Genomic DNA, 17,540 nt, shown 5'->3' on the forward strand with positions numbered 1-17,540 from the left:
GGGAGAGTTTGCCAGCACACACCAGAGCGCTATATATATACAGGGATAACCTTATATAAGTGTTTTTCCCCTTATAGCTGCTGTATAGTTAATACTGCGCCTAATTAGTGCCCCCCTCTCTTTTTTTAACCCTTTCTGTAGTGTAGTGACTGCAGGGGAGAGACAGGGAGCTTCCCTCCAACGGAGCTGAGGGAAAATGGCGCCAGTGTGCTGAGGAGATAGGCTCCGCCCCTTTTTCGCTGACTTTTCTCCTGCTTTTTTATGGATTCTGGCAGGGGTTAAATGCATCCATATAGCCCAGGAGCTATATGTGATGCATTTTTTTTTGCCATCCAAGGTGTTTTTATTGCATCTCAGGGCGCCCCCCCCCAGCGCCCTGCACCCTCAGTGACCGAAGTGTGAAGTGTGCTGAGAGCAATGGCGCACAGCTGCAGTGCTGTGCGCTACCTTGTTGAAGACAGGACGTCTTCTGCCGCCGATTTTCCGGACCTCTTCTGCCTTCTGGCTCTGTAAGGGGGCCGGCGGCGCGGCTCTGGGACCCATCCAAGGCTGGGCCTGTGATCGTCCCTCTGGAGCTAATGTCCAGTAGCCTAAGAAGCCCAATCCACTCTGCACGCAGGTGAGTTCGCTTCTTCTCCCCTTAGTCCCTCGATGCAGTGAGCCTGTTGCCAGCAGGTCTCACTGAAAATAAAAAACCTAATCTAAAACTTTCACTAAGAAGCTCAGGAGAGCCCCTAGTGTGCACCCTTCTCGTTCGGGCACAGAGATCTAACTGAGGCTTGGAGGAGGGTCATAGGGGGAGGAGCCAGTGCACACCAGATAGTCCTAAAGCTTTCTTTAGATGTGCCCAGTCTCCTGCTGAGCCGCTATTCCCCATGGTCCTTACGGAGTCCCCAGCATCCACTTAGGACGTTAGAGAAAAAACAATACATAAGGACAGGTGCCCCATGAAATCAGCCAAAATACATACAGGTGCGATTACACTTGCAGGACAGAACACAGACTTCAGCCCCTCGTGTGACGCAGGTTGTCTAACACCTCCCAGGCCAGCTGGTTTTCTTGCTTGTAGTTTATCACATACATTGTATGATTATATTGCTGCCACTAGTCTCCATAGGGCAGTATACATATAGAAAGGTTATCAGACCATTGAATAGATGTTTTCTATATTTCATGCAGATACTGAACATATATTTACACGTAATACAGCCCTTTGGTCCTTAATAATAATGAAATGCAGACCAGGACATCATACACCTACCTCAGCACCCTGACAGCGTGGGGTACACAGGGTTAGGAACACAGCGGCGGCAGTAACACACAACCACCTGATGGCAGCCATGGTGTAGCAGTGTAGGACAGTCCCCAGCCCATCAGCACTAATATCTAACATGTTGATTAATGAGTAACTTTACAGAGACACAAATTCCAAAAACCAATTTTCCCCCCTTCTGTAAACGCATTCTGCAACGTTACTCTATAAAAGGCGTTTCCAGGGTTCACGTGCTTTCCCAAACCTCGCTGGACTGATCATTGCATCTCTGATCAGGACCTGGAACTAGCTCTGTATGCAGAAGGATCAGCCAGTCATTATTTCCCTGCCCAGAGGATCAGGACCTGTAAATACACTATATGGACTAAAGTATTTGACCACACCTGTTTATTAAATTCAGGTGTTTCAATCAGTCCCGTTGCCACAGGTGTATAAAATGAAGCACCTAGCCGTGCAGTCCCCATTTGCAGACATTTGTGATACAAATTGTCGTTGTGAAGAGCTCAGTGACTTCCGGCGTGGTGCTGTGATAGGACGCCACCTCTGCAATAAGACGGTTCATGAAATGTCATCCCTGCTGGATATTCCAGACACCTGTAAGTGATATTATTAGAGAGTGGAAGCATTTAGTAACAGGAACTCAGCCACGAAGCAGAGGTGGGGTCAGCAACTGCTAAGGTGCATGGTGCGTCAAAGTCACCAACGCTCTGCTGATTCCATAGCTGGAGAGTTCTGAACTTCCACTGGCATTAATGTAAGCACCAAAACCGTGTGGCAGGAGCTTAATGGAATGAGTTTCCATGTCCGAGCAGCTGCATGCAAGACTCACATCACCAAGTCCAGTGCCAGGCGTCAGATGGAGTGGTGTAATGTACAGACACTGGACTGTGGAGCAGTGGGAACCTGTTCTGTGGAGTGGTGTAATGTACACAGACACTGGACCGTGGAGCAGTGGACACGTGTTCTGTGGAGTGGTGTAATGCACACCGACACTGGACCGTGGAGCAGTGGACACGTGTTCTGTGGAGTGGTGTAATGCACACCGACACTGCACTGTGGAGCAGTGGACACGTGTTCTGTGGAGTGGTATAAAGCACACCGACACTGGACCGTGGAGCAGTGGACACGTGTTCTGTGGAGTGGTGTAATGCACACCGACACTGGACCGTGGAGCAGTGGACACGTGTTCTGTGGAGTGGTATAAAGCACACCGACACTGGACCGTGGAGCAGTGGACACGTGTTCTGTGGAGTGGTGTAAAGCAAATTATCACTGGACTGTGGAGCAGTGGGAACGTGTTCTGTGGAGTGGTGTAAAGCACACTGACACTGGACTGTGGAGCAGTGGACACGTGTTCTGTGGAGCGGTGTAATGTACACAGACACTGGACTGTGGAGCAGTGGACACGTGTTCTGTGGAGCGGTGTAATGTACACAGACACTGGACTGTGGAGCAGTGGACACGTGTTCTGTGGAGCGGTGTAATGTACACAGACACTGGACTGTGGAGCACTGGACACGTGTTCTGTGGAGCGGTGTAATGTACACAGACACTGGACTGTGGAGCAGTGGACACGTGTTCTGTGGAGCGGTGTAATGTACACCGACACTGGACTGTGGAGCAGTGGACACGTGTTCTGTGGAGCGGTGTAATGTACACAGACACTGGACTGTGGAGCACTGGACACGTGTTCTGTGGAGCGGTGTAATGTACACCGACACTGGACTGTGGAGCAGTGGACACGTGTTCTGTGGAGTGGTGAATCACACTTCTGTTTGGCAGTCAGATGGGTGAATCTGGGTTTGGCGGATGCTGGTAGAACATTACCTGCCTGACTGCATTGTGCCAGCTGTGAAGTTTGGTGGAGGAGGGATAATGGTATGGGGCCAGGCACCTTCTCTCCATATATAGTATATGTATTCAGTCCATGTTGTTGTAATAGTCAAGCGTCCAAATACTTTTGTCCATATAGTGTAGCTCTGCATGCAGAAGGGACAGTCAGTCACTATTTCCCTGCACCAAGATCTGTCACAGAGGAGTCATCTCCAGTCACAACCTAGAACCAGTGCAGAAACTGACGCTGCATTTAGGGGGTTATTCAGAGTTGTTAGCAAATCAAGTGAGTTTGCAATTGGGCAAAACCATGTGCACTGCAGGTGGGGCAGATGTAACATGTGCAGAGAGTTAGATTTGGGTGGGTTCTATTGTTTCTGTGCAGGGTAAATACTGGCTGCTTTATTTTTACACTGCAATGTAGATTTCAGTTTGAATACACCCCACCCAAATCTAACGCTCTCTGCACATGTTACATCTGGCTCTTTCATTGGTGGCGTTAGTTAGAAGCGTGCACCAGTACCATTTAGTCAGTCCAGTGCAGATGTGAGCGCTGTGGAAAACTCTGCTGCAGACACCGGGCCTCATTCCAAGACACACAGTGGCAAAGATCACGGAATTAAGCTATATTGCTAATGTGCATGTATCCGAGACTCTACCACACAGCGCATTCAAGGCATTGTGTGTGTACACAGGCGCAGTTTTGATTGACATGTACGCTATCAGAGATCTGCTGAGCATGCCTGGCCAGCAACCATTCAGACCCACGTTATGGGAAGTCAGATGTATAACCACTCACAATGGCAGGGAATATGCACCCAGCACGAGGTTGGTGCAAGTTTCCATGGTGTCACCGATGGCTGCATATAAAGATGCACCAAGTGGTATTTCAGCATGTAAAGTTCCAGTCCTTGCACATGCGCGGCTGTACACCAGTGAAGGGATTGTAACGGTATCAGCATAAAGTCCCAGTAGCAATAATGGACGACTCAGAATCAGACCCACAGTGGGACGTGCAGCACAAAACGTCATCTTGTGACATCACTTCCTGTCTAGTGATCCCTAAGCAATAATCTGTCACTGTCTCAGTCTTACTATAAGCTACTAACTCTGTTATCACCCACGTACCGTAACGCAGCTACTTATCCATAGGCCCGCTGGTTCCGCACATCACTGCCGCCGCGACACAACTACACACAGCACAACAGCATCTGAACAGGTTTTTTTATTTCAAAGTAACATATCGGGCGCCAAAAGTGCACCTATTTCGCAGCATTCTTGGCATTGTTTGCCAACATCTTTTTCATTCCTTTTTTGTTGTGTTTCTTGGCAAAACGCATATTCCTCATGAACTTGGGATCAACCTGAGAACAGAAAGGAAACAAAGCTCAGCACACAGATTGTTATAGACAGGACAGTATATAAGGCGCACGCTGCCTGGTAGTACACAGTACCATAGGGGTCTATATGTGCTTACACCAGTATATCGTAGCTCTGCGTGCCAGCTGCACTGGACCAGCACACCCACGGACATATAGCACACCTAGCATTTAAATAACTCATGGGCAAAAGAATTCTCTGAGTTAGTCCTGTACATTTTATCAGTGTTCAAGGCCAAAAATAAAGTCATTGCCGATGTAGAGGAAGGAACTGATTGCTGGAGAGTGTTCTGCCTGTACAAAACCAAGCCGGAGCAGCAGTAGCCACTAACTACGTAAGTGCTTCAACTTCAGGACTGGGCAAAGCTGCGTCTTCATGCTGGGTGAGAAACTGCGCACACATCAAAAAAAGAAAAGAAAAAAAAGTCCAGGTCAGCTTTATATCTTACAGGAATATATATACACTGCTACAGTGAGAGCAGGAAATCTGCCCCATATGCCATACCAGCTGCCTTCGGAGCACTTACATGTTGTATATTAGGGGCAACAGTCACGAAAAAAACCCAGCATATTCAACCCACTAAATCAGAGCTCGACAAATACAGGCTGCAGGGTAGACAAGGAAAACGGATCCCTCTATCCCCACAAGGTAACCGTATTCTCATGAGCCGTATTCTGCACTGAGCAGTGGATCAGTAAACTACAGAGCCTCTCCAGTGACACACAATCATGATTTAGCCACAAGGGGGCACACTACACCATTTAAAGTCAAATGCGTTTAGGCAGGCGTGTGGCTGGCTGGGACAATGATTTGGCTTTTAAACGTTTAAGTTAGCTCCGATTGTGCAAAAAAAACAAGTTGACCCCGACACTAAATACGGAGGTGAAATATTATAGCGTAGGGAGACAATGCAGTGATGGATGACGCCAAGCAGGTCATCGTAAGGGGTTATTCCGATCATACAGAGATGACAGTTTACATGATATTATAGCACAGACGCACGGTATAGGGTTTGTGTACAGCTGTCCTCTGAACTTCTTACACCAAAAACTACCAACGGTGAGAAAATCCCCACAGGAAACATTACAGTGATGGGATACTACAGTTTATACCCACTGACTAATCCCACCATTGCCATCAACTACCCTAGGTAAGAAGGAGAAATGTCTGGGCTCCAGTAATCACTGTGAGGAGCTCCGCTACCCAGTGTGATAATACACAGACCTGACCACTGAGCCCCTTCTGCAGTCACTGTGAGGAGCTCTTACATAGGGTACTGAGGTGGGGATGTCATTCATAGACCTGACCACTGAGCCCCTTCTGCAGCCGCTGTGAGGAGCTCTTACATAGGGTAATGAGGTGGGGATGTCATTCATAGACCTGACCACTGAGCCCCTTCTGCAGTCACTGTGAGGAGCACTTACATAGGGTAATGAGATGGGGATGTCATTCATAGACCTGACCACTGAGCCCCTTCTGCCGTCACTGTGAGGAGCTCTTACATAGGGTACTGAGGTGGGGATGTCATTCATGGACCTGACCACTGAGCCCCTTCTGCAGTCACTGTGAGGAGCACTTACATAGGGTAATGAGATGGGGATGTCATTCATAGACCTGACCACTGAGCCCCTTCTGCAGTCACTGTGAGGAGCTCTTACATAGGACAATGAGGTGGGGATGTCATTCATAGACCTGACCACTGAGCCCCTTCTGCAGTCACTGTGAGGAGCTCTTACATAGGGTAATGAGGTGGGGATGTCATACATAGACCTGACCACTGAGCCCCTTCTGCAGTCACTGTGAGGAGCTCTTACATAGGGTAATGAGGTGGGGATGTCATACTTAGACCTGACCACTGAGCCCCTTCTGCAGTCACTATGAGGATTTCTTACATAGGGTAATGAGGTGGGGATGTCATACACAGACCTGACCACTGAGCCCCTTCTGCAGTCACTGTGAGGAGCTCTTACATAGGGTAATGAGGTGGGGATGTCATACACAGACCTGACCACTGAGCTCCTTCTACAGTCACTGTGAGGATTTCTTACATAGGGTACTGAGGTGGGGATGTCATACATAGACCTGACCACTGAGCCCCTCTGCCGTCACTGTGAGGAGCTCTTACATAGGGTACTGAGGTGGGGATGTCATTCATAGACCTGACCACTGAGCCCCTTCTGCAGTCACTGTGAGGAGCTCTTACATAGGACAATGAGGTGGGGATGTCATTCATAGACCTGACCACTGAGCCCCTTCTGCAGTCACTGTGAGGAGCTCTTACATAGGGTAATGAGGTGGGGATGTCATACATAGACCTGACCACTGAGCCCCTTCTGCAGTCACTGTGAGGAGCTCTTACATAGGGTAATGAGGTGGGGATGTCATTCATAGACCTGACCACTGAGCCCCTTCTGCAGTCACTGTGAGGAGCTCTTACATAGGGTAATGAGGTGGGGATGTCATACTTAGACCTGACCACTGAGCCCCTTCTGCAGTCACTGTGAGGATTTCTTACATAGGGTACTGAGGTGGGGATGTCATACATAGACCTGACCACTGAGCCCCTTCTGCAGTCACTGTGAGGATCTCTTACATAGGGTAATGAGGTGGGGATGTCATACACAGACCTGACCACTGAGCCCCTCTGCCGTCACTGTGAGGAGCTCTTACATAGGGTACTGAGGTGGGGATGTCATTCATAGACCTGACCACTGAGCCCCTTCTGCAGTCACTGTGAGGAGCTCTTACATAGGACAATGAGGTGGGGATGTCATTCATAGACCTGACCACTGAGCCCCTTCTGCAGTCACTGTGAGGAGCTCTTACATAGGGTAATGAGGTGGGGATGTCATACATAGACCTGACCACTGAGCCCCTTCTGCAGTCACTGTGAGGATTTCTTACATAGGGTAATGAGGTGGGGATGTCATACACAGACCTGACCACTGAGCCCCTTCTGCAGTCACTGTGAGGAGCTCTTACATAGGGTAATGAGGTGGGGATGTCATACACAGACCTGACCACTGAGCCCCTTCTGCAGTCACTGTGAGGAGCTCTTACATAGGGTAATGAGGTGGGGATGTCATACACAGACCTGGTCACTTTGTTTCTCTTCCTAAAATGACTGAGGCGCTCTGCTACATGTTACAATCCGGGGAATGCCATAGGTAAGGTTTGGATAGAAAGTTAATTGAAACCAATTAATTTTGCAGAGTGTAAGCTTACGGCTTGGGCACCAATAGCAGGCCAATAAATATGCACTCTCACATAAGACACAGACGAGCCACCAGTTACTAGCAGTGTAGGATCCATATTCAATAACAGACACTTACCCCCTTAAGAGACTCATATCTCTGAGATCTGGGCTTCTTGATGCCATTCCTGTGCCATTTGCGAGCTGTGAGATTAGAACAATATTATCAGCTTAAGACGAGCAATTAGTTCTCTAATACAGAGACATTACAGGGGGAATTCAATAACAGGCAAGACATCCACCCAGACGAATTAGCATGGCAACATCCGCGCTTTACCGCAGCCCGATCTTGCAGAAAAGTGTTTGCAGCCTCATACGGTAGTGAACACTCGAGTAAATTGGTTTTCAGGCGGGCGAAGGGTGTGAGATGCGGTGCTGTTGCCGGTGTCGAAATGATGCGGCAACGGCAATTCAACCCCTTTGCCTGGAATTGAATTCTCTCCTCCACCTGAGAAACACACATTAGCCCACGTACATGGTGTTCTCCTCAAACACACAAGGGTCTAGGCCAGGGAACCTGCGGCCCGCCAGCTGTTGAACTACACATCCCATCAAGCACAATTTTAGCATGGACAAATAGCAACAATGTGCTGGTATGTGTAACTCAACAACAGCTAGAAGGCCAAAGGTTCCCCACCCCTGGTCTAGGTAAAGGCTGGGTACACACCTAGGCGACTTGTCGGGAGACCTGATGTTCTGCCGACAGAGCAACCACTTAGGTAAGCTAAGTCACAACTGCTCGCCCAGCTGTGATGTCAGAGGTCCCTGCAGCCAGTGTACGGGCGGGCGGTCGGTCACCGACACGCACACCAATATCGGCATTGGCTGTGCTGTAGGGCCAATCACATATGCCTGAACTATTATTCACAGATTTAAGGCCCGTACATACTGGTCGATATATCGGCCGTTCTCTTTAACGGCCGATATATCGCGGGACCGTCGGCCAGTGTGTACGGCCGATACGTCTGTGAACTCCGTCGTTCACAGACGTATCGCGTCGGCCGCGCAGCACAGCCGACGGCCAATATATCTACCGATATATTGGCGCATCGCTGTGTGTGTATGGGGCGGTCGGCCGCCCGTACACATGCTGCGGCGGCCGGCGGTGATTGACAGCTGAACTGGGCGGGCATGACGTCAGTCCCCGACGGATCGGGCAGTGTGTATGCTGAACACACTGCTCGATCCGTCCATAGATATATCTGCAAATCAATTGATCTGCAGATATATCTATTAGTGTGTACCCACCTTTAGCAGTACACACCCACCAATCCATGCCACTAGCCACCAGTGCCATGATCTGTCTGATGCTGGGAACTGCCGCTCCGTTCATTTCTTTGTGTGGACAGATTACCCCCCACCCTATCGTTCTGCATAAGCAGCTACAATAAAATGAAGGTTATAATGTACCGGCGGTGATACAGCTCTATGAGGAGTGCGTTTTCCGTTAGGTGGCTCTCTCCTTACCCTGCCCCTATTTATGCGAAATGTTCTGGTACAATAAAGATCGTTTATACAGAGCCCACATATACCATTCTGCTGCACAAAGACCCAGGTGTGGGCGTACTGCGGAAGGTATAGTAGCTGCGGTACAATGGCAGACGGCGCAGGGACGTCACTACTTACATTGGTTGTGTGTGGTGTGATTCTTGGACTTTGCCATGATGAACCCTGTATAAAATACAGTAACAGTCACAACTATGGACAACAGATCTATACAGAGAAGAACAGATGCAGAACACTTTATATCGGGTTTTCCCATGTACAGGGACAGTGAGGATAATCATCTCCACTCTCTGCATAAAGTCTACAACTCCGTGACATAACTGTGCATTATAATATACACCTGTGTCCCCTCTGCCCTCCTGATGTTCCCCAGCGTGTGTCTCTGGGTCAGAATAAGACAAATATCAACATAATATAACTGATCTAAATGCATTTGGGTGGAACATCAGCAACCCCAGCTCCATACAGCAACCCCACCTACCCAGACACCCACCAAACCGCAACTCCATTCACAGCCCACCAAGACTCCAGAGCAGACACCCCCCATACACAGCACCACCCCCAGACTGCAGCTCCATACACAGCCCCCCATCATTCCAGAACAGACCCCCAGACTGCAGCTCCATACACAGCCCCCATCACTCCAGAGCAGACACCCCCATAACACAGCCCCCATCACTCCAGAGCAGACACCCCCCATACACAGCACCACCCCCAGACTGCAGCTCCATACACAGCCCCCCATCATTCCAGAACAGACCCCCAGACTGCAGCTCCATACACAGCCCCCATCACTCCAGAGCAGACACCCCCATAACACAGCCCCCATCACTCCAGAGCAGACACCCCCATACACAGCACCTCCCCCAGACTGCAGCTCCATACATAGCCTCCCATCACTCCAGAGCAGACACCCCCATACATAGCTTCCCATCACTCCAGAGCAGACACCCCCATACATAGCCTCCCATCACTCCAGAGCAGACACCCCCATACATAGCCTCCCATCACTCCAGAGCAGACACCCCCATACATAGCCTCCCATCACTCCAGAGCAGACACCCCCATACATAGCCTCCCATCACTCCAGAGCAGACACCCCCATACATAGCCTCCCATCACTCCAGAGCAGACACCCCCATACATAGCCTCCCATCACTCCAGAGCAGACACCCTCAGACCACAGCCCCGGACCTACACAGACACCCTGTTGCTGGGACTGTATACCGAGCCCGGAGCTCAGCGTATCCGACAGGAAATCCAGCTCCGTTTCAGTAAATACCCAGCGTGCCCGGTGCCGGGAGCTGTGTACAGGACCCCTGGGTGTGGTGTGCGCCGGTTCCCCGCCCAACGGCTTAGGATTCCCCCGGATCCCCGGCCCCGCACTCACCGTCCAGACGGTAAGGATCACAGACCGGAAGAGAGGCTGGTGCAATGCACGCCGGGAGGTTACTATGGTGCGGTGCAACGCATACATCTGTCCCTCGCAACATGGCAATGTTTGGAACGTTCCTGCAGCCACAATGACCTGCCATTAATACCCACAGATACATTATTATTCTGCTTATATTTATTACATGATATTATTATTATTATTATTGTTGTTATAGTTATTATTATGTTGCTGAGTAACACTGGGATCATTTGCAAAATTATATGAGCTCTTGCAGCAGAAAAGACATGTGTAATGTAATGTCAGGCACTGATCCTGTGAGATGATGGGTCACCTGTATGCTGCAGGTTTATATGTATGGGTGATGTATTATGATGAGTGCGCATGCACACACATCCGCCATGAATGGCTTTCCACAGATGGTAGTGATTTGAAGGCCGTCTGCCACACAATGTCCCACTGAGTGACAGGTGCACACGGCAGGAGAGTTATTTTCAGTGGAGGGGAAGGAGGCTGGGTGCAGCAACATGGCCGCTGGGGATATATGCCGCCAGTATGATGTGGGTCCTACTAGCATCACCACGTGCCTTTGATGGCGGTGCACGCATCCTCCATTAGAAATTTTGGGGATTATGCGTTGCAGCATGGTTCCCAACCTCAAACCTCATATTGTGAGGATTTCTGTCTGTGGATGCAGGTAGGACAGTAGCTCCCAAACTGGGTGCTTCATAGGCCCTACACACTGGCCGATATTCGTCAAAGATATGAACGATCTTGTTCATTATTGAACAAGATACCGTTCATATCTTTGAGTGTGGAGTCACCAGCGATGAGCGATGCGCTGCCCCGCGCTTGTTCTTCGCTGGTGCCCCGTCGGCTGTACATGCAGGTCAATATGGACGATCTCGTCCATATTTGCCTGCACTTCAGTGGAGCCGGGTAACGGGGGAGTGAAGAAACTTCACTCCCCCCGTCACTGCCCCAACGCCGCCGGGTCGCCCGTCTGCCATATCCGCCGTTGGGCAGCTCGGAGGCGGATCTTTATATGTGTAGGGCCCATTAGAGGTGCCTCGGGTTGGTGGCCCAGGACCAATTAAAATTATTTATGGTCAATGTAATAAGCGAAACCAGAGTTGGTGGCTGTCAGTCATACAATATGTGGACACACAGAAGTAAATCTTGTCCCTCACCACATAACAGACCTTAAAGTTTCTTATAAACACAATTTGCTTCTGAATTTCTCAATAAGAAACTATTGGCCTAGGGGCCCCATGACTCAAAAATGTTTGGGAACCACTGAGGTAGGATAATGACTGACCCAGCAAAATAGATAAACTCACCTGTGCATTAGTGGAAATCTACAAAACATGACCTGTTTGGGGTACTTGAGGACTGGCGTTGGGTCCCCCACTTTAAATTAATTTTCAAAAATTGTTGTAAACGGTTAAACGGGAGGACACGATGCACAGGTCTGTAATAAGGAAATGCAGCATGGCCAGTTACTGACACTGACCCAGAGCCGGCCATAGGTATAGGTAAACTAGGCAATTGCCTAGGGCATTTGATATGCCCAGGGGGATCAGCAGCTTCTGCTGATTAAAATGATATGCGACATGCCTATATTCTGTGTGTAGCATTTCTTATGCAGATACAGCCACAGTCTCACACAGTATATAGGCATGCTACATATCATTTTAATCAGCAGAAGTTGCTTGTGCATCCTAGCCACATAACATTGCAAATAAGATGCATTTTCATTAAAAAAGTGCCAGACGTTAGCATTGAGGCAAGATGTATGAGGATACATCTGTATCCAAGCAGAGGCAGAGGTCACAGTGTTAGTGGCAGTGTGAGTGCTGTGTGCATGTGAGTGGGTTGGTTGTGCAGTAGTGTTCAGAGTATGTGTAAGGAGCATTATGTGTGTCATGTAAAAATGCATTAATAATGTGCAACATATGTGTAAGGGGCACTATGTGTGTCATTATGTGTATAAGGGTATTAATAATGTGCGGCATATGTGTAACCGGGTACTACTGTCATACTTACCGACTTTTTGGCTGCTCTCTCCGGGAGAGAGCAGCCAGGTCGGTGCTGCAGGGGGTCGGGCTGCGATGGAAGTGCAGAGGGGGGCGGGCCGGAGGCGGTCCGGGGGCGTGTCGGAAGCGGACCGGGGGCCTGACTACGGGATCGTCCCTTGTAAGCCCCGCCCCCCGCCGTGTAATGCCGCTATTGCAGGCATTATACAGCAGGGGGCGTAGCTATGATGACGCGATTCAACAAGAATCGCGTCATCGCCTGCCCGGACCGCCCACTTTACTCGCTAAGTGGGCGGCCGGGCAGGGGGGGGGACCCCTGTAACCGGGAGACTTGCCTGCTCTTCCGGGGGGCCGGGAGGGTCACCCGATTTTCGGGAGCCTCCCGGCCATTCCGGGAGAGTAGGCAAGTCTGACTACTGTATGTGTGTCATTATGTGTATAGGGGCACTAATAATGTGCAGCAAATGTGTAGGGGGCACTGTGTGTGTCATTATGTGTATAAGGCAATTAATAATGTGCAGCATATATGTAAGGGACATTATGTGTAAAAGATCTTTAATAAATAAAGGGGCATTACTGTGTGGAATTATGTGTATAAATGCATTACTGTGTGGCATTATGTGTATAAGGTGCTCTACTATGTGGTGTTGCGTATAGAAAGGGCACTACGGTGTCGTCTAATATGAATAAAGAGCAATAGGGTGTGGTGTAATGTGAATAAGGAGCAATTCAGTGTGATGTAATGTGAATAAGGGGCTCTACTGTGAGGAGTAATGTTTATAAGGTAAAGTAATACTACTGTGGGATGTAATATGAATTATGGACACTATCGCATGATCAAATGTGAATAAAGTTGCAGTACTGTGTGGCGTAATTGGAATTAGGGTTACTATTGTGTGGCCATGCCCCTTGCCAGCAAAAACACACCCCTTTTTGGGCTGTGTGCCAAATGTGCGAACTGTTCCTATTTAAAATATAGGGGGTACAAACACCAAAATAAGGACTGCTATGGGTGAGGGGTGATGGTGGTGGGAAAGAGGTGCAAGGTCAGAGGCGGAACCAGCGGTGGTGCTAGGGGGCACCAGCCAAAATTTTGCCTAGGGCATCATATTGGTTAGGGCCGGCTCTGCACTGACCCTATGGTAATAATGACGCATACTTAAAAATGTGTCACCGCTGCCCCTTCCCCCAACAATACACCACCCTTGTCACTTACTAAGATGCACAGCACCATGGCAGTGGTCCCCACTAGTGTGGGCACAAACATGCCACTTTTTTCCATAAATCCCAATGGAACTTTCTATAACAGACATTAGAATAGTCTGCACAGTAAGGGCCTCATTCACACATTATGGCGATAGCAGCGCAGTTGGGCGATGCTTTCACTACCGCGCATGTGATGATTATTGCACAAAACCACTGTGGACGCAGGGAGTGTGGATTTTAGATGGCATTCCTGAGAGGTAACAGCGGGGTGGCTAGGCAGACAGGAGGCATGTTGCGGAAAGCGCTGCGTCTAAAGGCACACAACTGCTCACACCACGGGGCTGCTGCACGTTTCCATGGTGCCTCTAAAGACACACAGACGGATTCACACAAACGCTCTATGCTGCAAGTGGGCATCTGATTGGTAGAAATCTGCTGTGGCATTAGCAGGCGATTTGAGATTCATACCCTAAAGGATCGCAGCAATACTCCTGACCAGTCCGCCTGCACCAATCATTTTGAGGCTGAACATCTTTTGTCAATCATTTAAATTATTCACAATCTTTTTAATCCACTTTCAGAGACAGCAGTGCCCCCCTAGCACCTGCAGCCTCGGGGGTAGGGGAGCATAACAGTTTTCCTTCCCACCGTCTCCATCCCTATTTTACCTCATTTGCTGCTGCTGAGCAGTTCCTTACCCCTCTCCTGTTATACTTTGCACCCAGCGCCTCTGTATTGCATGTATTCTGTTACAGTCGTACACAGAGCATAATGGACTTATAATGTTCCCTAGATCATTATTGCATCGTTTGTGGTGGAAAATGCAGAAACAACGTATCCTGGGATGGTGGCAGCTCCTGTCTCCTTGTAGACAGATGCTACACTGTGACCCTGCCCTGGAGCGTGATTGAGTGGTCAATGCAAAGAGACCACAGCACAGATATAACGGGACAGAGGATCCTGGTGGTGGAGAGCACAGGAAATATTACATACAAGGTTTCTCTGGTCTCCGCAGGACTCACAACTCCCAATCTGCACTTCCTATGCATTCATTACATGCCGCGAATACTGGTAACAGCTCTGGTCCTGGAATTCCTCAGCCTTTACATCTGCAAGAGTTCCCTGAAAACCCTACAGAGAACAGGATCAAAGTTCCCAGTCATCTTTTCCCCCTCAAAAAGCCATTCCACCAACTGCTACTCTGCAGTACACAGACGTACATTTACATACCCTCCAACATTTTACACATAAAAACTAGTGATGAGCGAGGTTCGGTTTTACTCGGTTTTACTCGGTTCTCAAAACGGCATCTTATTGGCTATCCAAAACACGTGACATCCGTGAGCCAATAAGATGCCGTTTTGAGAACCGAGTAAAACCGAGTAAAACCGAATCCGCTCATCACTAATAAAAACAGGTACTAATAAGGAAAGGGGGCGTGGCCGCAGGTAAAGGGGGCGTGGTTACAGCGCCACCTTTTTCTGCTTTGTCGGTTCACACCATCTTGCTAATGAGCATGTCTATTCCCAACTGTAAAGCTTTGCAGAGGATATTGTATAGACAATTAAATTAATGTTTTTGTTTTTTTTAAAGACTTCAGTTTTGCATAACCACACCCACATTTTGGGGCATAGTTTATGCAACACTTTCAGCTCCCCTCCACCGACTCCTCCGAACTGAATACACTGCTGCTGACTGTGACGACGCTGCCGGCCAATTCCACAAATATGCCAATTTGAGAACTGCCACATGCGACGTACGGGGTCACTTTTGACACACGGGATTATTTAAATACTTTCAGCTGCCACCAGCAAAGACTTTTCAATGTATTACGGATGTTACAGGCGTCTTTAGCTTTACCTGTCACACACACACTGCAATACTTAGAAAAATAGGTAAGCGCGAGCAGGGCCGGTTCTGGGGCTCTGTGCGCCCCGGGCGGCAATAGGGGGCGTGGCTTTGTACAGGGGGCGTGGTCATTTACGCCCCCCTGTACAGACTACTGTAGCGCTCTGTAATGTGCGGTGCGCGATGACGTCATCGCGCACCGCACAGTAAAGGACCTCTCCACGAAGCGAAACTAGATGCGTAGCGTCTAGTTTCCCTTCACAGCGGGGGGCACAGCAGCAGCGGATCTTGCCCTGGTGCGGCGCCCTCCGGAAGGCGCCCTGCGCCCTCCGGGAGGCGGCGCCCCGGGCAAAAGTCCTGCTTGCCTGTGGCAAGATCCGCTACTGAGCGCGAGCCACACAGGCGTTGAGTTCATAAGAACAACAGAAATCAGAACTAAAATTAGGGTTTTAATTTCATGAATACTTCAGAGCTTTGGTTACAAAAAGGTTACAAAGATTATTAAGAATATTTTAAAAACACACAGAATACAGCAATCTCAATAAATGAAAAGGAAATAAACTTACAGAAACCCTACTCACTTACGCAAGCAAATTTTAGATTTCTGCCGTGGGGGCTTCACAGAATAACTCAGGTCATCTCCAGCATACTAGCTGTCCCCAAGAGATCACAACCTCTATTTTCATGAGTGGGACAGATATAGTCTCCAGCTTCATCAGGCCCCCTCCCTTGGGATTTTTAACCACTTTCCTGCTGGACAAAACACCTACACCAGGTTTTACATACTTGGTGCTTGGCAACAGCCAAGGGGGGAGGTAAGGGGTGTACTGTATGAATCTCTTTCAAAGAGAGTAAGGTTTATGACATTAGCCAGGAAACAGTATCCCTGGTCTGTTTACAGCCCCTCTGTTGACCCAACAAACAAATTGGCCTTATCAGTATTTATAACCTCTGGTCTGGTCCTTGCACATGTCATCTCAAACTTTATGGTCTGCAGATCTCTCCCAGCCTGGCCTATAGGGGTCAAATGCAGGATATAGCCTGTCAGCCATGTTGTCACATCTCGGCTGAAAAGAATACAAAATTATATATATATACAGTCACTTGAAAACATTATTGGTGATTATTCCTGCAGGTAATCACCACACCTTAGATCACATATAATTTGTGATCCTCCTTTCTGTATTCAAACGTGACAGTGACAAACTCTCATGATGGATACACACCTGGACTGGACTGAACCACCGTCCGGCCGTCGGGCTGACTTGGTACGCATACACACTTACCAATCAACCGCACAAATTATCTGGCCAGACATCACAACTAGGCAGTCATTTAATGTTTTGATGTTATTGTCTGCTCCTGCGGCCAGCATAACAGCTCGGAAGGTCAGTCACCTGTACACACAGGCAGATAGACTGATATAGCGCCATCTGCTGTGCCATGTCTGAATGACCGTTTACATTCATATCGGGAATGCACTTAACGATATATCGTTCATCGGCCGTATGAACAATATATCACATACTAGGTGCTTCATCGCGCCCTACGGGCGCTCTTCACACCGTCGCAAGGGGCTACGCCCCCTTAACCCTTGCATGCCTTTCTGGGGTTTAATATTTGTATTATATGGAGTATTACCTGCATTCCTTTGTTAGTGGTTAAATATTGCACAATGAAAGGGCGTGCGATGGTGAAGGAGGCGCAGCCCCTTGCGACTGCGTGAACAGCACCTGCAGGGCACGATGTACAGAATGTAGCGGGTGCGGGGGGGACTGCGGATGGTGTCTGTAGATGCTGCGGGTGGAGGGG

General features: G+C 49.0%; 2 protein-coding genes across 2 annotated transcripts in view; both read right to left on the bottom strand.

The window, feature by feature from the left end:
* LOC134958615 (inter-alpha-trypsin inhibitor heavy chain H3-like) overlaps positions 1-1,370 on the bottom strand; it is a 143,455-nt gene extending 142,085 nt beyond the window's left edge. The window contains exon 1 of the mRNA XM_063941323.1: positions 1,262-1,370. Within this exon, the coding sequence (XP_063797393.1) occupies positions 1,262-1,342 (81 nt within the window). The 5' untranslated portion in view covers positions 1,343-1,370. The remainder of the gene's footprint in view (positions 1-1,261) is intronic.
* Positions 1,371-4,316: 2,946 nt separating this feature from the next.
* RPL29 (ribosomal protein L29) lies at positions 4,317-17,019 on the bottom strand. The gene is made up of 5 exons (XM_063941324.1): positions 16,955-17,019; positions 10,636-10,757; positions 9,366-9,410; positions 7,819-7,883; positions 4,317-4,470 (listed from the first exon to the last, which is right to left on the bottom strand). The coding sequence occupies exons 1-5, from the start codon at positions 17,002-17,004 to the stop codon at positions 4,369-4,371; spliced, it is 384 nt and encodes a 127-aa protein (XP_063797394.1). The 5' UTR covers positions 17,005-17,019; the 3' UTR covers positions 4,317-4,368.
* Between the last annotated feature and the right edge of the window lie 521 nt (positions 17,020-17,540).

The sequence above is a fragment of the Pseudophryne corroboree genome, chromosome 9 (genome assembly GCF_028390025.1).
Source record: "Pseudophryne corroboree isolate aPseCor3 chromosome 9, aPseCor3.hap2, whole genome shotgun sequence".
In the NCBI taxonomy this organism is placed as follows: domain Eukaryota; kingdom Metazoa; phylum Chordata; class Amphibia; order Anura; family Myobatrachidae; genus Pseudophryne; species Pseudophryne corroboree.